The sequence below is a fragment of the Equus quagga genome, chromosome 13 (genome assembly GCF_021613505.1).
Source record: "Equus quagga isolate Etosha38 chromosome 13, UCLA_HA_Equagga_1.0, whole genome shotgun sequence".
Classification (NCBI taxonomy): Eukaryota; Metazoa; Chordata; class Mammalia; order Perissodactyla; family Equidae; genus Equus; species Equus quagga.
Window position 1 is genome coordinate 9,034,504 of NC_060279.1, and position 24,421 is coordinate 9,058,924.

The 24,421-nt window shown below is 40.7% G+C and overlaps 1 protein-coding gene across 3 annotated transcripts; it reads right to left on the reverse strand.

Moving 5' to 3' along the window:
- Positions 1-1,400: 1,400 nt before the first annotated feature.
- On the reverse strand, positions 1,401-22,364 carry TNFSF4 (TNF superfamily member 4). 3 transcript variants are annotated; one of them, XM_046680232.1, is made up of 3 exons: positions 22,169-22,364; positions 6,379-6,427; positions 1,401-4,536 (listed from the first exon to the last, which is right to left on the reverse strand). In XM_046680232.1, exons 1-3 carry the CDS (start codon positions 22,319-22,321, stop codon positions 4,187-4,189), a joined length of 552 nt encoding a protein of 183 aa, XP_046536188.1. In that variant the 5' UTR covers positions 22,322-22,364; the 3' UTR covers positions 1,401-4,186. The 3 variants fall into 3 exon arrangements, 2 of the variants coding, with proteins under 2 accessions (XP_046536188.1, XP_046536189.1); XM_046680233.1 differs by lacking the exon at positions 22,169-22,364 and adding an exon at positions 20,637-20,743; XR_006891358.1 differs by lacking the exon at positions 22,169-22,364 and adding an exon at positions 20,405-20,566 and having other exon boundaries at positions 4,450-4,536.
- Between the last annotated feature and the right edge of the window lie 2,057 nt (positions 22,365-24,421).

Consider the following 24,421-nt stretch of genomic DNA (forward strand, 5'->3'; position numbering starts at 1 on the left):
GTGAGCATCCTGAGTAGAGGTGCCCATTACATCCACATGGAGCTGCCCAGAGGCAGGGTAGCAGTGGTTAAGAGCATGGTCTTTGGTGTCACCTATCCCTAGTCTTCAATCTGAGCTCCACCACTTGTTAGCTGCATGCTTTTGGGCAAGTTACTTTACCTCTCAGATTCTCAGGTTCTCATATGTAAAATAGGAATAATAATACCTACCTCAAAGTGTTGTTAGGAAGATAGAATTAAATGAATCATATAAAATGGCTAATATCATGCCTAGCATATCATAAGTACTTAGCAAATGGTATTTTATTACTAATAACACAGATGATTACAATAAGTGTGACACCAGAGTGGAAGACATCTGAGCTGGAGAATGGTTTTAGATATCATTGGTGAATGAACAGTGGTTGAAGGAATAAGAATCAAAGAAATTGGCAAGTGCATACAGCAGAGATCACAACTCAAACACCACATGGCCAGGCAGCAAATGATTGAAGTGGATTGGGATATGTGCATTTGCACATTGTCTGAATGGAGTGAACACTAGGGAAATGAAGAGTACACAGTCTTTCTAAAGAGGGAGGCTGCTACTCTGCTTGAGATGATTGTTGCCAGGCCAAAATTGGGCCCAGCATCCCCCAGATCTCCTATTTTGTTTTGTTTTGTTGAAAGAAGCTAAAAATTTCCCAGTGTTTAAATGTTGGCAAGTAAATTCAACTTAACAAATAAATTGAATTCATACCTAGGCCAGATTGTGGCTTGTTGGCTGCCAGACTGTGACCTCTGATGTAGAGAAAGAAGAGGGCTGAGGGTGGAGCCCTGAAGAACACCAGCATTAAGGGGTGAGGGGGAGGAAGGAGAGGGGTGAAGGAGGCAAAGAAAGGCAGAGAACAGAGGGAAAGAGAAGACCAGAAAGGGGCGAGGTCAATGAAGCCAGGGGAGAGGAGAATCTTCAGAAGAGAGGCACCAACAACATCACAGGTGGTCCAGGGACCATTGTGGCCAGACAGTGCACACAAACCCAGCAAGAGTTGGGACCTCTTCTTGAGACTGCAGATGTAATTACTCCAAGGGAGAAGGGACATAATATTCAAAGAGATCATCCCAGGGGTAGAAATGAGGTAAGAAGTCCTGAGGGAAAGAAGAACAGTACATAGTAGAATTCTATTTGAATCAGTCTCTTCAACACAAAGAGGAACCCTGAGCACTTCCAGTGAACGTCTTTTCAAAACCAAAGATGGACTTTGGCAGCTCACCCATCCCCTGGGCATAGTTCCAATGGCTGAAATTGGAGGCAGATAGGAAACCAGAACGTTTGTCCCATCCTCCCCTCATTAGGGAATTAGCTGATCAGAATGAGGAAGGGAAGAGAAGGATAAATAAAAACTCCAACACTCTAACCAGTAGTGAATTCTGAGATCTTTTATTTATTTCCATGTAAATATCAATATTATTATTAGCTATATTATTAATATCAATATTAATACTCTCTGAGAGCCAGGAAAGCACTAAATACAAAATTATGGCTTAAAATAGGGGACCTGCCCAATATGCTTAAGAACAAATTATGATGTGGATCAAGATTGGGATCCCTTAAGCCATTCCCTAAACAGGAAGTCACTGAGTAACAAGTGCTAACTACTTTTGAAGGAATCACCAAGAAGGTTGAGGGAAGATGTTAGCTTGTCCACAAAACCCAAAAAATCCATATGCTAAAAGAGAAAGTTTCACACCTTGACTCACAGCAACCAGTACATAGACATTTCATATGTACATTCACAGTTAGCACAATGAACATAAGATTCTAAACTGATCATTTAATGAGAGAAGAAAGCAGGATCTAAAAATGGGAAATTGTTTGCCCAAGGTCACTTGGCTAATTAGCGACTAGGTCAAAATTAGAATTCCAATCTCCTGACTTCTTATTCAGTTCTCTTTCCACAAAACTCCATTGTATCGAGAAGGGTTAATTATCCCTTTGAAGGAATGACTTAAAAGGGACACACATATTTTGATGAGAGGAAGGTAGGAGAGTGAGAGTGATGCATGGCAGAAATATCCCCATGTGGCTGAAGGAGGCCAGCACGGGAAGAGCTAGCCATGTGCACCCTAAGGGAGTGGGCAACTGTAAGAAGGGGCTGTGACACCAAAGGCAAACAACCCACAGAACAATTATGCTTAGGTCTTGAATGTGCATGTCCAGGAGAAATATAGTCAGAAATTCCAAACTTAAAAAAAGTAAACATATGTTTTCTTAAATATTACCTATAGTCATAAACATTTACTTATTAGATATCACTCACTGAGTAACTTTGACTTTGCAGACCACAGTTAATAACAAAGAAGTGTACATACGCAACACACACACATACACACACTCACACATATTTAAATCCTCTGAGTAGTCAAGACAGATATCACAGAATATCTTGCTCAGAACAATTCACGTAAAACGTTTAGCCCACAGTACTGGTCCACAGTGGGCCCTCCGTAAGTGTTTACCTATGATTACCATTACGTGAGTGCCTTGACTGCCACTCGGAGCTCAGTTACCCTTACCTTATGCACAATTTCTCTTACTTAGCTTCTTTTTATTTAGCTTCTCTCCATAACAGATTAAAAGAGAGGAGCAGGAACATAGCTTGAGATAGACAGGCACTTAAGAGGAGACGGAAAACTGTGTTAAAAAACAGACAGAAAAAAATCCAAATATAACTGAGACCCTTTAGTGTAGGGGCCAGCTGCCTCCCATATTCTGGAGATGCTGAGAATATCAGTGTTTTGCAGCACAATATAATTACTTTGATGATACAGGATCATCCAGAAAGATTCTATGATATGTTGTGCACTCTATTTAAAATGGAAGGGAAATATTTGCTACCATTTAAAAAAATTTTCTCAAAAATTTGAGAACTAACAAATCATCTAGAAATTTGACTTAGGAAAAATCACATTTGTCCACAATGCTGTAAGCCTGGTATATCAAGAAGGAGATTTAAACTAAACATAAGGGGATCTTCTTAGTCCCTTAAAAGCCTTGGTATTGGCTGATCGTTGGTCCTTCTAGTCAGTTATCAATGTAAGATCATATGTGATATTATGGTGTTTCTAGACAGAGTTGATTATTTTTCATAAGATACAATAGCTTCTCACTGTCTGTTGACATAAAGTTGCATTTGACAATAGAATCACTATTTTTTGAAACTAGCAATGTGGCATACGTGTGCAAGTCATGGGGCTAAGTATGTATGTCACCATAGCAGGAGGATGCACATGTGCTGATTTGCCTGTCAATGGCAAAGAATATGTTTTCCTCCCCAGACTGTTTAAATTCTTATTGACTTTTACCCTGAGAGGTCCAGTTTCATGGCTCTCTTGAGTGATGAAGATAACCCTCACAATAAATTACCTCACTCTCCCAGATTAGAAAAATCTCTCTCGGTTTTCCTTTAATCACTGAATAGTTTTTTCACAGCATCGCATCCCCAGGGAGTTTTTTTGGAGGGGAAATTTCTATTAAGAACACTTGGAGGCTGTGAAAGCAAAGTGGTAAAGAAAAAAAACCCAGAGCACAGAGTGTTCCTTAGCCGGCTACTTCATCAATTCCTGACAGCTGTTCAGAAGTTGATTTTCCTTTTGAACTCCACAAAATGAGAGAAGTATTTAGACAATATGCAAACAGCAACCAATTTCATCTTGGAGAGGCAGCTTTGGCTGCCAGGGGTTCGTCCACACCACCTTTGGCAGATTCATAGCCCCTCTCCTTGGTCCTCTTCATTTTGCCACTGCCAGATGTCAAATTTCCAGCAAATAGTAGTCAAATGTCTTTTTCAATAAAGAAAGTTTATTACGACAATTTCCTGACCAATAGAAACAATGTGTCTTAAGGAAGTGGCACCTAGTTTCTCATTCTCACAGAAGTCCCCACTATGCTTGAGGCAGTTGTGAGGGATAAGGGCTTGGCGATTTAGAAGACATGAGGATAAATAAAGTTAACTGGTGTGTACAATAAGTTTTAAATATCCCTGAGTGGGAGGGGAGAGGGGATCAGCTTCTGGTCACATCCCATGTGGCCAGATATGGGGGCTGAGCTGGGATGACTCCTCCACTCCCAAGGAAGAATCAGTGTTATGTCCAGCCCCAGCTCAGTGTTCATGCTGATGCCTGGCTTGGGTGTGGCCATCAGGTCCTCAGTAGGCACAGAATCCACCAGGATTTTGATGAATGAGAATCAATTCCCCACCATTCACCTGGATGTCATCGCAGGAGGTATTATGAGTGGTCACATTCAAGTAGACTTTGTCCTTGAAAGCCAGATAGGCCACCATGATGGAGTTGACAGACCTGACCTTGCTCAGGGAGGAGAGGGGTTCCCGACCCTTCCGGTAATGAAGGCTGAGGCTGAGCTCCTGGGAGAAGTAGCCCTTCAGGGAGATGAGATAAAACCCATCACAGTTGATGATGATTGAGTTGTCTTGCACCTTCATGATTTCATCCTGGTTTGGGGATGTGATGATGAAACCTTTCTCATTCTCACAACCTAGGGAGAGTAGAGCAAAAAGGAAAAAGAAAAAAGAATGATTCCTTAGCACAGCATTGGGCAACAACTTTCCAATATGTCTAGAAACATATGAAGAGGAAGTGAGAGGGAGAGATTTTGAGAAGAATGAAAGAAAGAGAGCACTGTGTTTCTACACATGGTTGGAATCTGCTTTACCTGTGGAATGGAAGAAGAGGCAAAGCTAATACTAGTGGCCAAGAGAGTTTCAGATGGGGCTGGGATTCGAGAGCTGAGAGATCATAGCAATTGGCAGCTGTCACAACAGACCTGTGGCAGGAAATGGAGCTTCAAGGTTTCCCTGATTTTTCAAAACCAGGAGGGGTTGGCAATTTCAGTGCTCCTTTTCTTGCTCAGTGGATAGACTAGGGCAAAGAGTGGCAGGAGAGCCCCTTGCCTGGGTCCTGCACTCCACCTCCAGTCAAAGCGATTGCTTTTAACTCTCCCCTATCCTCTTTCCACCTAACCAAGAAATGCAAATTTTTCACATGCCCCAGGCACTAGACTTACCAAGAGCATTTACCACTGGCTTTTGCCAGCAGTCGCTTGAGCTTAATAATGCAGCTATATACAGAATGTCCATGGGCTCAGGTTGGGCTCAGTAAAATGTAGGTGGACGAGCTCAAGAACACAAACCTGCTTCTCCCTTCTACTTTTTCTTTTTTTGTTTGTTTGGTTCTTTTAAAAAGATTGGCACCTGAGCTAACATCTGTTGCCAATCTTCTTTTTTTCTTCTTCTTCTCCTCAAACTCCCCAGTACATAGTTGTGTATTGTAGTTGTGAGTGCCTCTGGCTGTGCCATGTGGGACGCTGCCTCAACATGGCCTGACGAGCAGTGCCATGTCCACACCAAGGATCCGAACCAGCAAAACCCTGGGCCGCCGAAGTGGAGTGGACGAACTTAACCACTTGGCCATGGGGCCGGCCCCTCCCTTCTACTTTTTGTTGATAGTTTTCACTGGAAGCTGTCTTGGAAAGAGTTTCTGCTACAGAGGAAAGAAAAGAAAGAGGAGGAGAACAGAGAGTGATGGCTTTGGTAGTTTGTGTGGGGCCATTCCAAGTGTAAGCCAAAAAGTCTAAATTTCTTTTATTTCCACATCAGCCCCAATATCATCCTGAATGGCCAAGCAACTGCATCTCAGACTCTCCACTCAGGCCTGTGTCCTTTAGTGAAAGGAAAGAATACCTCCCCTTTGCTGGACACAATTCATTAATTCTTGCTTTGTACCAAGCCCCAGGGATCGTACTTTGACTTGAAAATGAGGACCACTTGTGGAGGGCAAGATATACTTCATTCAGGCTCAGGAGAACTTAATAAACAAATGAATATCCATATAGAAACTACTGGTGGTTGTCCAAGCATTAGTCATGGATACAAATAATGCTCCCCTAGTAGTTAAAGTATCAACTTGCCTTCATATCTGGGGCCTCCCCCAACTCTCATTAAAGTAAAATCTGGTCCTATAATAGAATTAGCTAGAGATGATGTGTCTTACAGTCAGACAGACTTGTAAGAAGTAAAGCCTTAGTTTCCTTACCTGAAAAATGAGAACAATTCCTACTCAAAGGGTTCCTGGGAGGATTAGTGAGGCATATAAAGTAATTAGTACAATGAAAAGCACATATTGGGTAACTAATCACTCCCCTTTTCTTCTTTATACACCTTTTTTGTCCTTAATGAAAATAATATGCAGGCTCCAACAATTCTAGGATTTAATGCTTCCCTAAGGAAAGGGAGACATCATGTGTTCTAGAGAAAATTAAGAGCCTAGAGAGAAGATTCTTTTAAAAATATGAAGCAGTTAAACTTTTAACAATACTTACTGGTAAACTGTACTCTGATACTTTGTATTGGAGGATACTGAGATGGTACCTGAAGGAAGAAAAAGGAGATATTTTTAGAAAAGAAAGTAAAGCAATGGAATCAACAAGTCATGTCCTGTGAAGCAGGAATGCAATAGCCTAAAGAGGAAACATCTTGACAAGAGACTTGTTTTTATTCCATGAAGATTAGACCCAGACCTCCTACCTGCCCTTTTTGGTTTTGTATAACATCTCTTAAGATAAGTTAAAAGTATTCTACTCTTTCATCAAGCATCTAAGATCTGTCCTCATTTCTGCCAAACTCCCCTTTGGCATGTTGTTTTGACTCACTGAGCCCAAATTTCCCATTTTGGATAACAGAGCATTAAATAATCATCTTGTTAAGAAACCCATTCAGCATAGAGATCCCATCATGGAGAAGGCTGTGACCAGTCAATCTATCATGGCCCCAGACTCCCAGAATGCACTGGGAGTGAATTCTGGAAGCTTCTTGACTGCTTTCTCTTTCACTGTAAAAGTGTCCTATTTTCAGGGCATGCAGGCAAGAAAAATTGGTCTAATCCTTTGGAGTTCAAGATTTGAGTGTAGTTTTTTTAACATTGAGTCTTTCCCTTCTCTTTAGCAGCTTGAAAAACCTAGCTAGAACCAAATGAGTATTCAATAGCAAGGAAGAAGTAAAGCAGTGAAGAAGGGAAGCCCCGTAGATAACATGTCTATAGTAATTGGGTGGTTAAAAGAACAAAGAAGTTCAATATAGAGCAAACTCCAAAATATACTAAGTGAAAAAAGCAAAAGGCAGAATCATGTACAAAGTGTATTGCCATTTGTGTTAAAAATAATCATAATGCTTGGATGGGCATTGGATTTATCTGAACGAATACCCAAGAAACTGTTCGCAAACATTGCCTCTGGAGAAAGGAATTGGAAGCCTGAGGTCGGGAGGGAGCGACACTTACTTTTCATAATCTGCTTTTTTTTATGTATTTTACACTTTGTACCATATGCTTCTATGTACCTACTAAAAAAGGAAACTGAAAAAAACAATGCCTATTGCGCCTGCCAAGAACAGCAGCTCTTCCTACAAGGTTATTTTTGGCAAGATGTCCCAATCAAAGTTGGGGGGAGAGATTTGTTTTCATGCCCTGGCAAGTGGAATCCCTGCTTCCCACTCTTCTGGCACACTAGTGGCTGTAGTCAAGTGGATTCCACTGGGGACTACCCACAGATGAGGAATCCCCTACTTTCCTTCTAAGTATTATCACAAGGCTTGCTAAGCTGAAACCAACAGGCAGCGTAAGGAAGAGACTTTCTGAGCCCTGCCTGTGGCTGGGCCTCAGGGGCAATATTAGTTCAGTGGTGAACACATGGAGAGTGGTGTTGCCTTGGGCTGACTTCAGTCTTTGACTGTCTCCCCTCTGTAAACTGATTGTGACAGCTGAATTAGTGTGCTTCGTGCTTAAGGCAGCGTTCTGGAAGAAGGCTCCTCAAAAGGCATATTATCCTGCCACCATAATCCCCTGGGTAAATAAATGCCCCCACTGCTCTCCAGGCCAGCTGGTCCCACCATGGATGGCCACCTTGTCAAAGTCAGCAGCAGCCTGTGGAGTAACACAAAGAGTGCAAGGCTCAGAATGCAGCAACCTGGGTTCTAATGCCAGCCAGGTAGGTTCCATGTCATCTTAGGTAAGTTTCTTAACTTCCCTAGATGTAAGTGTTCTCATCTTTAAAAGTTACTAGAAGATTACAGGCACCCCTTTCAGCACTAACCGTCCATGATTTAGATTGTAAAACCTGCAACTCTAAAGTCAATTTTAATAAAAGAGAAAAACATGAAGCCTTTCATCCCCAAATTTATGTCAAGCTCTCTGATCTAAAAGCCTTTGTGATTTGATTATTTGACTTGCTTTGCAAAATCTCCAAAAACTTCCTGTGAATCAAAGAAATTTCCCAACATTCTGAAGTGCCCTGATGAAGTAGGAGTGGTAGTGACAAAGAGGACATTCTCTGAGACCACAAGGCTGAGAGGCAGCAAGGAAAGCACACGTGACCTCCTCTCTTGGGTAAACCAACTGGAACTCCAGACTCAAGCTTTCTGTTCATTCTCCTGAAGGTCACCCAGTTTTAGAAATCTGCATATTCTCAAAGTCTCTTCCTAGCATTAATACCATCAAGCCTAGGCAATGTTGTGAAATAAAATAAGATGGTCCTTCCTCTTGCTCCCTGTCCTTACACAACTTTTCCCTTCATCCTCCATACATTATCACCCCATGCTGACTACCCAGCAGCTCAGAAATGCCCCTACAGTGCCCAATTCAAGGCCCTTCATGGCATGGCTCCAACGTCATCAAGCTTTATTGCCACTCATATCCCTTCTGTGTCTTATGCTCTAGCCAACCATTCTCCCTAATATCTTTGCCCTTGAATAGAGCCTCATAGGACAACACAGAGAGTATAGGCTTGGGAATTAGATTCAACTCAAACTGTAACTTCTCTAGTTTTGTGAATTTGGAAAACTTATATATAATTTCTGAGCATTAACTCTCATATCTGTGAAAATAAGGTATAATATTGTTATTGGAATGTTCCAGGAGATGACTGTGAAGTTTAAATAAGATAATATATGTGAAAGCACCCAGCAGTTTGCCTGGCACTTGGCAAGCATTTGAAAAACACTTGCTTCCTTTGTCTTCTCCATGAAGAATGTCCCTCCATCTATGTCTACTCATCAAAATATCACCACCTTCAAGGCCTAAATAAATCCCTGATTTTTGGTTTCTCTCCTCCCATAGCAAGTATCTAAAATCACTCTATTCACACAGATGTTAATAGGAGCTTTGCTCATTTTGTTCATTTTGCCAAAACTTGGAAGCAGCCAAGATGTCCTTCAGTAGGTTGGATGGATAAGTAGACTGTGGTACATTCAGACAATGGAATATTATTCATCACTAAAAAGAAATGAGCTATCAAGCCATGAAAAGATAGGAGGCACCTTAAATCTATATTACTAGGTGAAAGAAGCCAATCTGAAAAGGCTACATATTGTATGATTCTAGCTATATGACATTCTGAAAAAGGCGAACAGTTAAAGATCAGTGGTTGCCAGAGGTTAGAGAGGAGGGAGAGATGAATAGGTGGAGTACAGAAGATTTTTAGGGTAGTGAAACTATTCTGTATGATACTGTAATGGTTGGTACATGTCATCACTCATTTGTTAAAACCCACAAAATGTACAATGCCAAGAGTGAACCCTAATGTAAAAAAAGTCACTCTACTGACTTCCAGTGTACCACCATTGGATACAAGTCTCATCTCTTCTACAAGCCTACTTAGCTGTGTGGCCTCAGGAAAATAACATTACCTTGCCAATTTTCAGTTTCTTCATCTGTAAAATGGAAATAGTAAAATCTATATCTCAGAGGGTTGTTATGAAGATTGAATGAGATGATATATGTGAATTTTCAGCACTTAGCCTGGAACATTGTAAGAGGTTGATAAATGTCAGCTATTTTTCTTGATGAAAATGGAAGACAAGATCCATATTATGTTCTTGATTTATTCTACATAACACTATGATGCCCAGAGAAACAGTACAAAAGGATCTGGGCTTCATGAGAAAAGCTACCAGAAAACAGTCAGAAGATATTTATTTTACCCACATGCACAACATGGTCTTTTTTATAGCAAGAAAAGCAAAATCCTCAGATCTTCCCCAGATACTAAAAAAAAATGGAAAATGTCAATGATCCTGGAGGGTTTCCATGTAAGGACAAGCTATAGAATAAAGCTTCTTCAATCTGGAAAATCTGAAAAGCCCACGCCATCCTCAAAGGTGAAATGCAAACTCCTGGAAGTCTACACATTAGAATCAAAATACATCCTTGAAGTTTGAAGGAGATGATCTCAGAAACATAAGCATAAAAGAAGTCATCTTCTAATTGAACCTTATATTTTACAGATGACGAAACTAAGTCCCACAGAAGTGAAGGGATTCAACTTCTGCCCTCCAATACAATACAATTTTCATTATACCACACAAGTAGATTTTTTTCTCCCTGTACAAATTTGAAGTAAGGAGAAACTGCTATGAAGATTTCATTAATATTCCATTCCTTGTGTCCATTTCAGTGCCAAGCTTGGAGGAGAGAAGAAGTTGCCACACATAGCAGATTGGCAGGGTGGTGGTCTCACATGAGACCGCAAAGGGAGAGCCCAGAGTTTAGGCTTCCCTCCTGGGTTTGAGGGTTGCCCTAAGTGAAGCCAAGAAAACAGGAACAGAGTACTCAGTAGGCAGTTGATATATGGGCTACTTGACCAACTGACTAAATCATACTTGTGTGCCATGTCGAGGAACAGCTGATGATGCAAAGGGACGGTCTGCTAGTCCAGTGGTTCTCAAACTCTAATGTGCATAAGAATCACCTGGAAAATTTGTAAAAATGTGCAGATTGCCAGCTTACTCATAAAGACTCTGATTCAAAAGGTCTGGGAGGACCCAGGAATCTGCATTTTTACAAGCATCCAAGGTTCAAGATTTGAAAATAACTACACCAAACTGTGACCTTCTGAAGGCCAAACTCCAGAGAATGTATCTTCAACCACACCTTTGGCAAAAAGCATGCATCTCCCAAAGCTGGCACTCAAGAAATGTTTGCCCTACTGTAAGTATTATTCAGTAGTTGGTTGAATAATATGATTGTCATATTATTTGGTGGTTTGAAAGAGTATCAATAATTATTGAGTACCTGCTATGTGTCAAGCATTACATTCAACTCTGGAAACACAAAAGGATAGAGCATACAATCCTTATTTTTGACAAACTCATATGCCAATTGGGGAAATAGTCACTCTACATAAAAGCTTTGGGAGACACCAATAGTCAATGTATGCCATAAGGTTCCAGAAGACATAAAAATCATTGCAGGCTTTGGCAGCTCAAGAAGGAAAGACTTTGACTTAGGTTTTTAAAGAGAGAGGGAGACCTTGATAAGCAAAAGACATTCTATAGAAGAAAGGTCTAGAAATGAGACCATTCTTGATGTATTGAAGAAAAAGAATAAAAACTTATTGAGAACTTACAACATGCTGTGCATTATATTATTCTTTCTCAAATTCATTACCTTATTTGCTGCTCAAAATAATCGTATGAAGTAGCAATAATAATTACCTGTGCTTTACAGACAGGAAAATGAAAATCAGTGCTGTTAAGAACTTACTGAGGAATAAACAGGTATTAACTTGAGTTTGATTGAACCCTAAGTTCATGATAATATCCTTTTCTTTATCCTTCACTATCTTAAGAGTGAAGAGCCCTTAAGAAAGCATTTGTCTGAGGATCCAAGATTAATCTCAATTATTTTCATCATCAATACTGAACAAGATTACAATACTAGTTTTTAGATAGTTGTCAGAGTATTCTGATAAGTCCCAAAATACCCATAAGTTCTCTTCCAGAAAAGAGCTCCTCAACCACCTCTACAAGGTTGTCTCTGTAGTACACATTGGCAAAATCTTTAGCTGGGCTCTGATTAGGTGCAACTATCCTGGCGAGGAACAGTGGGCCTATGGACAAGTACAAAATAGGCAGCAAGCAGGTGCTGCAAAGAAGAGTCTTAATTAGGTCCTTTCCTGGCCTCTGTCAGCACCTGAATCACTGAGTTGTCTAAGAGGGGACAATAGAGGGGAAATGTCTGATGTCTAGTGTTTACCCTGCAGCCTGTACCCTGTTCCTAAAAAGGTGATGCTTGTTTCAAGAGTTCATCTTTGGAGAGTGTGAGTTTCTAATTCTGATTTACTGGGATGTGGCATGAGGCTGCCAATCTTATACTCATTTGGTATTCGTCCTGGGGGGTATCTGTGGTAGGAGGGAAGGATGCTCATCAAATATGAAACCAGGAAGTGGGCTCAGCATTCACTACATGGGCCTTGCCCTTCCTCACTTGATACCAGGGCACAATATCAAGATATTAGGTGGGCGTAGTGTGGGGTGTGAGCCAGTGGAAGTTGGTGGGGAAGGAGATCTGTGAGGGGACCCCCAGTTCACCATGCCACTTCCACTGAGATGTGAACATCTCCTCCCCTAACCTTGGGCTTCGTGTCAATCAGAGGAGACCTGAGAGATAATGAAAGCACGACCTCACAAGCACTCAGGGTGTGTCTCAAGGACCATTTGAAGGGGAGGATGGAATTTTCCATATTACCCATTCGTTACAGTAGGCTTGGAAGGTAGGCCCTCATCCTGATGGATTTAGTGTGTAATCTGTGGAAACAGCCTCCTTACAAAGGGAAAGGCCCCCCACTTCTGGTCCTAGGGAAGCTCAGAACCCCACTCAGAGAAAGGAATAGGAATAACAGGCAAAACCTGGTTCTTTGGCCCCAGAGTGTTCCACGTTCAGAAAACCTTATCCCAAGAGCTACATTTCTTAGAGACAAAAATGTGTGGCTTTGAAAAATTTGTTGAATAAAGAGTCTATTGTGATTACATGAACACAAACAAAAAGCATTTAAAGTCATCCAAAACCTTCTCTTTCTCCATTGCCACCCTTCACATCGCTGCCAGCACCTTTCCTTAGCAATCTCTTACCTTTCACTCCTCCTCTCTACTACACAGCCTATGTGATATCCTCACATTAGCCCGCACCCTCTAACCACTTCCACTCTTCTTGTCAAATTTACTTAGTAGTGGCCATCTCTCAGGGAGACTTCTGTTTACTAACCCTCTCTTCTCTATCTCAGAGAACAAGAATTGTGATTTCATTGTCCCAAATGTTTAGTAATTAACAGATTCCTAACAGGAATCTCAGGTATTCAGGTAAATAACCAAATGAACCAAAAGCATCCATGTGACATGAGCAAGGCTTCAAAATTATGTGATTGACTTAAGGCAGCCAACTCTTTATTGCCTCAGGGGAAGATTTTCTTATATCTGGGTTTCCCTTTCCACATTAACTCAAAGTTGTCAAAGTAGACTAACAAAAGGGTCTGCCAAAACATTTCTAAGAGCTCCCTTCCTCGAATCAGTGATTGGGTAAGTCTCCACCATAATACTCTTGTAGCAGCTTAGTCTCTAAGCAACTGGAATGGTCAGTTTACAATGTACTCACTGCATTACCATAAACCTTTCAAAGCCTCAAACATAATGGCATTCAGTAAATAAATACTTGCTATGCTAAGGTGGAACTTAGCTCCTTAGACTATGCCCAGACCTTAGCTAATGGTTGCATAATAACATAATATCTGACACTGGCTCTACCCAACACCGTACAGCATTGCTCAAGGTTTTTGAAATCGCTCCATTTACCTTTGAGTACAAAGGGAGTAGCACAGTTATTATAATCAGTGCTTTCTATTTGAAGACACTCCTTCCCCATCTCATTTGCTATATAAAAAGGAGGGACTATTGCCTTGGGAAGGCAACCTAGTAGAATAGACGAGGGGTTGAGACAGGAATAGGGACATCTTGGTTGTGGTCTGAGGCCAGAACAAGTCCTTCCCTCCCTCAGTTTCTAATTTCCTCATCTTGATGTCCAACTTCAATTTAGATGGTGAATAAGCAGTGTGGAATAAGCAGTGTCTAAGGATGCTTCCATATCAGAGATTATGTAAATCACAGCATCCAAAAGAGAATTCCCAAGGGATCAGGTGATAAGAAGGCCTTTTGAATAGAAGATCCTTTCAAAATGGTAAAGCCCTCTGCTGTAACACAAGCAGCAGGCCTCCTCCCCAAGCGGCTCCCTCCAAGGGTTAATGAGCAGTCAAGAGTATCTCTAGTGTTGTTTGTGCAATGAAGCCCTTAGACTCATTTGCATGAGTCTAAATAATTCTCGACCAGTACTCTGGTGTGAATTGAGATTGATGACTGGTAAAAATCATCACATAATGGCAGTGGGATGATGATGGTGGTAGTGACAGCAACAATGACATTTTAAACTAAAGCCTTCCTGTCAATTAATAGAAGAGAAATAAAGTGCCTAATGAAAAGAAAGTAAGTTTCCTCTATAATCCCAATCAAGAAAGTAGGTATTGGAGCTGGTAGATAGCTTTCTGTAGAACTTCTTACTGAAGAATTGTACCCTACTTTGTTATCCAGTACTTATCACACACTATGTTATTGCTTCTTTAACTGTCTTCTTTCTCCACTGGGTTGGAAACTATGGGAGCACAAGGAAGACCATGTCTTGCTCACCACTGTTTCCTCAGTGTCTGACAGGTAATTGATGCTCTGTAGATATTATTGAATAAGTAAATGAGTAAGTGGTTTGTGCTGAGTTGAATAGTGTCTCCCCAAAATTCATGTCCACCTGGAAACTCATTATGTGACTTTAATTGGAAATATCTTGGCAGACGTGTAGTCAAGGCAACATGAGGTCAACTAGATTAAGGTGGGCCCTAAATCCACTATGACTGGTGTCCTTAAAAGAAGAAGAGAGGACACAAAGACACACACAGGGAAGATGGTCGTGTGAAGGTGGAGGCGGAGCTTGGAGTGATGCAATTACAAGCCAAGGAATATCAAGGACTGGTGGGAGCCGCCAGAGCGAGAAAGCGAGGAACGACGCTTCCCTAGAGCCTTCAGAGGGAGCATGGCCCTGCCAACACTTCGATTTTGAACTTCTATCCTCTAGCACTATGAGAGGATAAATTTATTTTGTTTTAAGGCATTCAGTTTGCGGTAATTTGTTATGGCAGCTCTAGGAAACTAATACGTGGTTGAATAGGGATTTTTAAATAGTGTGCAAATCACACTATCATATCAAAGTAAATCTGTGAATCAGAGTCTCAGAGAACTAGAAGGGCCTGGGGACATTATACAGTCTAATCTCATTAGTGTTTAGGGGAAAAAAAAGACAGCGAGAAATAAGGCTCAGAGAGAATAAATGAGTCAGTGCCCGAATCAATGTCCCCTTTCTCCTCTATGAATATATCACACATCCAATGCTCTGTTTTATAAAAAATAACGTATAAGGTATTAAGTGATTGCTAAAGCTACACTCATCATGTTATCTACATTTGTGTAAGTATATTTAAATCCCTTTAAAAAAGGATCTTTCTTCCCTCTATACCAGATTATAGATCTTTCCCTCAATTTTCTTCAAAAACAACTAAACCCAGAAAAGAAAACAAATTTTTTAAAAGCCAGCGATAATTCTTAAAGCTTAGGGTCATTGAGTCATGGCCAAGTGTAATGGAAAGAGACAGGACTAGAATTTAGACCTAGTCTTCAGTTTTAACCCTGACCTTTCTATATGAACCTACGCAAGTCTCTAATGCCTCAAATTGCCTCAAAGTAAAACCGCACACAAATATCTATCTTCCTCCAAGGTCGTGGTGAAGCAGTGAGGACAAAAGTAGGGGAAAGATCTGCAAAAACGAGGGACTGTTCTTGCAAGTAGCACCAACAGTGAGACCCCTCAATTATCCCCCAAAAAGAGCTTCCAGTTCCCAGTTTTCATCAGACCACGTACAGGGCCAGATTAAGACTTTTAGGGACTTGGAAGCCAAAAGCATTAAGCACCCAACACACACTTAATTCAAAATATATTTTACGTTACCGAGCTGTAAAATACATGAGTTACAACTTACTTATAACCCAACAAGTTTTTCATGTTTTCCCTTAATGACTATTTTGATCCTTATTTATAGTTTTTTGTAATACTGTCATTTTCACCCTGACCTTTGACGGTTTCTCCGGTTCTCTAGGCTCAGGCTCTGGCTACCGACAGGGCAGCCCAGCCCAGAGGGCACATCATTCAAACTCACTGGACCCCTCAGTTCCCTACAAATACAATGCAACACTTTTGGAATGAAGGTTTTCTACCCACAAGTTCTTATTACATTAGTATTGGAGGAATTAAAGTTTGGGTCTATTTGGCTATTTTTCTGTCAGTAGAGTGTGTTCTGAAATGGCATTTACAAGTTATCAAAGGTAAACACATTTGTACAAATTAATAACCCACCTAAGGTGCATTTCAGAATGAGAGGTCTGCTGAAAAGAAAAAACAATTTTAATCATGCCAGTCATATCCCCAGTGTTCCCAGTATTCTCACGTGCCTCTTCCAAATGTAATTTTCCACCCTATTTGGCAGGCAGGTCGTTGGAGAATTGGATGAAACATATCAAAGTGAGAGGGAACGGAACCAGCCTGGGCCATGTGTGCTAAGTGTGTCATTGCAGATCTCTGAACCACTTTCAGACTACTGAACCTAAACGTAGTTTATACCCTCACAAATTCTCCCCGTCATTTCTCCTTTGTTCTCTAACGCAGCCATGAGCTCTTAATTAGAAATCTATGGGGGCTGGCGCCGTGGCCGAGCGGTTGAGTTCGCGAGCTCCGCTGCAGGCAGCCCAGTGTTTCGTTGGTTCGAATCCTGGGCACAGGCATGGCACTGCTCATCAAACCACGCTGAGGCAGCGTTCCATATGCCACAACTAGAAGGACCCACAACGAAGAATATACAACTATGTACCCGGGGGCTTTGGGGAGAAAAAGGAAAAAAAAATCTTTAAAAAAAAAAGAAATCTATGTTCATAAATGCTAGAATTATTCCCAGGGTGTTTTGTTTTTTTTTTTAATTCCAAGAATTGCAGCAGGGAAGTCAATGTCCATGGAGTTAAAGTTAACCTTAACTATGATATGCTTTCTGCAATTTGAGTCACGGGGTGTGTGTGTGTACATACTACAAGGTAAACATTTTAGTGGTAGTATACTTACCATTTTTATGAATAATCAACTCATTTCCAAAGCTCTGTAACACAACATTTTCTCCTTACAACAGCCAAATTCCAATTTTGGAAATGATTAAACTGACACTCAGGGAATTTACCCAGGGTCATGAAGTTAAGACTGAACTGAACCAGAATCTTCTAGTTCCTAGTCCGGCATACTCATTTCTACACCCTAGTAACTCCCCCAAAAGTTTGAGAAGAAGTTTTGTATATTTGTATAAGAAAGTGTTTTAATTCCTTCATTTGAAAACATATGGATATCAAAAGTATGAGTGGCTACAACCAAAATACACAAGCCGTAGGATGTCGGAGAACCGATTTCACCCTGATACTACCATATATTTTATCCGTGACTGTGGGAAATAAGCTTTCTACTCTGTAACTCCATTGTTTCTTTCCACTGGCAAAATAGCGATGACATTGTACATGGCTCCCCTAACCTAAATGACTCCAGAAGATTCACGTTCATTTTCCACGAATGGAGAATCCCTCAAGGTGGTGGAAAGCTGCAGGTCCTCTGAGAGTAAAGGGCACAAAAGTAGTTGTTCTTAAAAGAAAGAATTGGAAGGGCAGGATGGTCAGCCCTTAGGCAAGCCTGGGTCTACTCCGTGCTCCCAGCTAGGAGCTGAGGTAACAGAAAAGGAATTGGGAGATTGTATTCCTAGGTCTCTACCAAGAGCCTTTCTGCTCACTTTCCAACTCTGCTCTGTGTGTGTATATTTGTTTCTATATGTGTGTACATATGTGACATTTTCCAGCATGATCCCTATCCAAATTATTCTGTCCTATTTTGAGTACTTGGGTCAGAATTTATATCTAAATTTTTTATTTAGAAACATGATAATTGTATAAATAGTGAGCAATATGAGGCCCCCCTGATATTATTCATCCTCTTACATGTGGATCAGAACTTGGCTTCCTGAGAAAACTTTTCTAATTTTACCTCCTCGGGGAAAGAGAGTCAGCTCTCTTTAAGATATCCGAGACTGGTTAGTTTAACTGTGGTGCCCCCTAGTGCTCTAAGAGATTAGATTCACTTTCTATATTTGCCAATATGTGGACCACGTAAGAGAAGTGAAATTTGGAGAAGCAACCAATTTGGTAATTTTCCCTGTATTTTCTTCTGAATAGCGTGGAATGAAGCGCATTCCCTTAGCATGAGTCACAAGATCCTTTGTCATCTGCCCCCACCTGGATTTCCAGCCTCCTCTTCTGCCACTTTTCCCTGTGAACGCTCAACTTCAACCATTCTTAACAACTTGCTGTTCTACCTAGAAAGCTTTCTGCCCCTGCCCAACCGCCATCATCCCTCTTGCCTGTTTAAGGAATTTCACTTCTGCTTCTAATATCAGCTGAAGCATTACCTCCTTCCCCAGCGTTTACCCTTTCTGAGTTTGTTTTATCTGCAAATAGACTATGTCTAATGCCTGCTCAAAAATCCAACAATTTTATACATTTTTATTAGTATCTCCTTGACGAGCTTCAAAACACAAAGTGACAAATCAGCTCAACACTTCAGATGTTTCTTTTTAATTCCCATAGAATTTCTTATGAAATGCAAATTCAATTGCTTGAAAATCATTTATTTGCATGTCTGTCCTAAAAAAAGAATCTCTAAAAATCTTGTTCAATTACATGGGGACACATTTAAATTGAGCTCATCTGAGAGAAGATTTTTCAGGCAAAAATGCCTCTTTTTCTTCCCAATTGATACAAAAAAAGTCCAAATTATAGCCTAGAACTTCATCAAGAAACTGTGAATTCTGATTCTGGCCACCACTGACACAGATCTGGTCAACTCACTTTCCAAGTACCTCCACTTCTGCTCTTCCCAACAGTAAAAGTGATAAGACTGTAAACCTTTAACTGTGGGATTGGCTGAAAAATTGTCAGTAAGCCCCTCACATCTATCAAGTGCTATGCTAAAGGTGATACAAATCTTGGGAGAGCCCGGCTCCAACAGTCCTGAGACAGGGACACAATTTGCAAAAGCTTCTCACCTTATTGGTCGGCTTTTTTTCTGCCGTTGTTCCCAGCTGAAGTTACAGGTGTGACTGGAAGCCTGGTACTTTAAACAGCAACCCCAATCAATATCCATATAGTGTGTACTGTTTTTGGTAACAGAATCACTCAATTTTATAACTTGTATCATGGATATTCTCCTAGGGCATCCACTTCTTTCCCCTTTCTAAATTTGGCTAACCCAGAATAGGTTATTTAGATATGAACATAGTATAGAAATAAGTACAGATTACAAATATGTACACAAATTTTATTCCCTCAGCCTCATCTTAAGAACCAGGAAATCCATAAGCTTAGACACAAAAATTTGTTTACTTATATTTTATATTTCTCAAATCTTCATATCCATTGTAGGAATATATATAAACTACATACTCACAGGGTATTGAACTGGAAAAGATCTTTCTGATCATTTGATCCAATTGCCTCGTGACAGATGAGAAGGAAGTGAATTATATGAGGAGTGGGTAAGGTCTATCCTTTTTTCTGGCATCTCAAAAATGCAAACTTCTGCTTTTCACATAAGTAAATAAAACTTAACTGAGTGGTGAGAAAACAAACGTTACTAAATGAACTTGATGGAAGAGAAAGTTGAGTGTCAAATGGAGTTTAACGGTTACATCTGTGTTTTTTACAGAACCATCCATGTAGGCACTTATTTTATAAGGCTAAAACTTAAATCTAAGAAATAAGGGAAAATCATGATCATTCGCCAAGTATCTTTCTCCTACAATAAAATTTACCTGGGTAAATGATGAGCATCTCAGCTCTGTGTCACTCCCTATACACATCACCATAATATTACGTCTTACGAACGTAGAGGTTTGAATTACATCCGCACTTACCCCAACCTTCAACCAAAATTCCAAACAACCTTATCGATGAGTATAGAAAGGCTACCAATCTATGAACCTTTTTCAATAGCTACTCTACACTTTTCTCTCTCTCTCTCTCTCTCTCTCTCTCACACACACACACACACACACACACTACTGCCACCCCTGCCGCCACCACCATTTGATCAAGTTCCAGGGAGAACACACACAATCTAGCTATGATACCCTCCCTCCGAATAAACTATATGAGATTAACTGTAAGAACGCACTGTGCTGCCCTGGGTCCTATAGCAGTTAAGAAATTGTTAGCTAAAACAGTCTAGCTAAAAAGAAGAAAAAAAATTAAAGTTAATGTCAAGTGAAGAATTTCAAATATCTGTGCCAAAAGCATTCTGTATCCAGGGTATATGAGAGAATGTTCCTTGAGCAAACAGCTCTAACATACCTCCTATGTCTTTGCTTGCATTTCTGTGACAGGACCGGAGAAAGCTAATTCTCTCCCAGAGATCAGCTCAGCATGAATTCTAGTGTCCCGGAAACCCGCCCTCAGCTTTCCTTTCAAGCTCTGTCAGAGTTGCTGTGTGACTTGCCAGAAAGGACCCCTCTCCTTCTCAGCGTCCCCTGGGTATTGACAGTCCAGGCAGCCCCACCACCAGCTGACTATAGATCTGTTTTACCTTTTGCTCTGCCCTGCTCAGAGTCCGAGCGCAACTGTTGAGCCTTGACTGGGGCCATCTGTCCTGTCTTTTTTTCATCCCACAGTGTAAGGAAATATGTAACACTGTGGTTGTTTGAGAAAGCACTGTCAGGGCTCCCAGACCTGGTGAAGGCATTCAGCTGTTCTATTTTTGGTCACTCTCATTGTTTTCTTCTCGGAAGAGCCTAATTCCGGTCTGCGTCTTGGGCATCCTGCCATGGACACATTGCTCCTCCCCCGCACCTTCTCCCCAAATCGCCTACTCTAATTTCACCCAAAGGGTTCTGCACAGAGAAGGAAGCATGCGGCATGATGAGGAGAGGGCGAGTGCGTTTTTGTGCTCACTGGTCTGCAGACGAGAGCATGAGAACAACTACACTCCTAGAATTTGGGGACATTAGCCCTCTCTGTGGGACAGTGATCACGACCGCACTCCCACCAGCCTCGGTGCACCAAAAACCCCCATTTCCTGTAGGCAAAGACAAGCCCAGGCATTGGTTAGGACTTGGCTCATCTTATCCCTGTCTACTTTGAGGTACCCAGTCCCTGACATGGCCATTAGAAATAAAAGTTCCTATTGTCTGACCTTTACCAGGGAGAGACTTTTCCAACACAAAGCAAACCGCCGGGGAAACAAGAATTAATCACACTAGCCGCAACAAGGGAACATGGCAAGACTATATACTTATTTTCTTTTCAATGGAATCTCCTGCAGTCAAGAACATCCTAAAAGACCTTATAATGTTTGTAGATATGAGCAAGTAAATAAGAAAAAATAACATAAAAGGGACCAGAATAAAGAGAAGGAAAAATGGAAAAAGTATCTTCATTAAGTTAGGGAAATGCTAGAAGGATGATTATCCATTACATAATGTATTGGACAAAGTGAAAAAAGAGACAAAGGATGTCTATACGTTGTGATTGGTAGAGAAAGACTGTGAGAAACAACATCTGATTAAGTTGGGGTAAACGTTTGGCCGTGTGCACATTTGCACGTGAACACACACATCTCTGCCCTTAAAATACACAAGTTAGCTATTTGAAAGAACTTAATATTGATACTTTCCGCATTCTTCTAAAAGCAAATCTCCTTGAGTGTCTATGGGGCTTATGAACACAACGGGAAAGTGAACTGGTCTCTTTCTTGTTTCTTTTTTACATTAATCAAAGGCTTACAAGCAGAATGGGTAAACCAAGTATATCAGTGACTCACAGCTTCAGAGTGACAGCTCATAAAGGAATACGAGGATTCTTGCATTGCAAAGAAAAGGAGAAACATCCAGAAGCAGCACCCTTCCCCTACCTCTCCTGTGCCCCACCACTACCCCTGCTAAAAAGAAGGAAGGAAAAGAGAGGCAGGAGGGTGTGTGACCACAGGTTACAATTGTTGGGGGGGGGGGTGGGGAACGCAACAATTTTGGCATCAGATTATTTGCAAGTCATTGTTTGCAGCTGTTGGAGCTGCCATCAGCATGAGCTGGAGGAAACAGAGAACCCAGTGGTGCATCTTACCTGAGAAGTATAAAAATGCAGGCAGACGTAGGTGAGACACAGGAGCAGCCCCAACCCCTGAATGATGGAGGTCACCAGCAATAGCTTGTTCCTCTGGAATCTCCGCCCGGGTGTGTTTCCCACATTCTCCTCCAGGGGTTGGACCCCTTCCATCTTCACAATCTGGATGCAGGGAAGATGAAGACTAGCAGAGGGGAATCTGAGGGAGGACTGACCTCTTCCCCACAAAGAAGGAGTTGAAGGCAAAACAGAGTGTAATAATTAGAAAATACAGAGGTCCCAGAACCAGAGACAAGAGGCGATTGAAAGAGCAGAGCGGACTCTCTCAGTTTTAACGCTGCAGCTTTTGCAGGCAGGCGGGGGAACTTCTTTGTGACTAATCTGAATTTCCCCTTTACTTTCTTTCTTTTTTTTCTCTCTGGGCTAACAGGGAGTTGTTTTTGTGGCATTCCAGTTCTGATTTGAGTGACTGTGAAATGACAGTCATAAAAGTGTGCTATTTTCTTAATTTCTCATTGCACTGGTAACCAAATTGTGGGTCACTTGATAAAGATAAAAATCATCATCCGTTGATGTAGCAGCTCAGCTATCCCATCCCCAAGGTGTCTTAAATCATAGAAGAGATTTAAGGAAAGTGCTGGCCTTAAGTTCTTATTGACTTTATTAGGTAACTAAGCATTGAACCCATTCACAGATTCAGAAAAAAAAGGCACACACACATCATTCTTGGGATGAAAAAGAGAAAAGAAGAAAATAGGATGGTGGGTCACGTAGAAATAAAGAAGTGAGATCCTCTAGTTTTAGTCCATTATATTATAACAAATAAACTAGTATATATTGGGCAAGGACTAAGTGTTAGACACAGTATAGACAGCCTTACAATCTTTTTCTCACTTAATCCTTTGAGGCAAATTTAGTAAACACCTGTATGATTAACTTTACACATAGTAGAAAAAGAGCAGAAGAGTGTACTGACTTTTCCCCCTTTGCGCCACTTGACATTTGCCCCATACTTGATTTTTGCATGAGTGAACAAATGGATAGAGCCAAATAAGCTTTGAAGGTCATTCCTTTCTTTGAGGTCAGGGGTGGACTCAACCTGGAAAGTAAAAGTATTCTACCAATAGACAGACACTGCTTACCCTCTACCACTGAAATAAGTGATAAAATGAAATAAATGATAAAATTATTTATAATGTCGAGTTCAAATTGACAAATATTTACTGAGTACATAGTAAGCCCAACACTGTACTGGGTGACATAGGGATGGTGGGAGGGGCAGTTTAAGGTAGAATTCTGTCTCTTCTGTGCACAAACATGCCTCTCTGAGCTCCCCATCAGCCACTCAACAGATATTTAAAGAAAGAACGGAGGGAGGAATATTTTGATATCGACAATATGAGATGTTATATGCAACTTAATTTTATCTAAAATGCCTATGAGACATATTCAAAAGAAAAAGTTTATGAGAAATGGAAAGTACATTTATTATTATAGTATTAATCGATTAAAACGTGAATTAATATCCTCATTATAATCATTATGCCTTGCATTTGGGGAACATATTGGTCTTTAGAAGTTCAAGTTTTTGTCTGAAAGAAAAGGTAACTGAGACTCTGTATTATAGACTCCAAGCCTAAACTAGAAATCATTTCATCTAAATTTATCTCAGAATAGTTATTCCTCTGAGCAAAGTATGTGTAACATGCAGGGTGTGGAGAAAAACCACTAAGAGAAAAATCAGTGTGTAGAGCCCAATTCTTGTGTCATAGTTAATAGTCATAAATAAATATTAAAATTGGTAACTGCTTACACTCTTATTTTCAAAAACTGACTAAACAAGTCCCAGCAAAAAAGCCTAAAATAATATTGGAAACTGAAAAGACCAGCTGAAAAGGAAATAGTTAAAACTATTAATGCTGAAATTCATAGAAAATATTTTTAAATGACTGCCAAAGGGATGAAAAAGATAAACAGAGTGCATAGTTGTGCTCTGAACAGGGTGTCTTCTCACTGTTAACATCATGGCTTCTATGAAGAAAAGTTGACAATTACTGTTTTTCCTTATAGACAATAAGAACTATACAACAGGGTGAGTTTCCATTTTTTGTGTTGTCCCAGGAAAGCGCAGTGTCAATATACCAACATTTAGGCCTGCACAGCTAAGGCACACCTCTCATCTCCCTTGTCAGTTTCCTACTGCCAGATTTTGCCTAGTTGTGATTTTTTGTTGAAGTTTAAGAGATGTTTTGC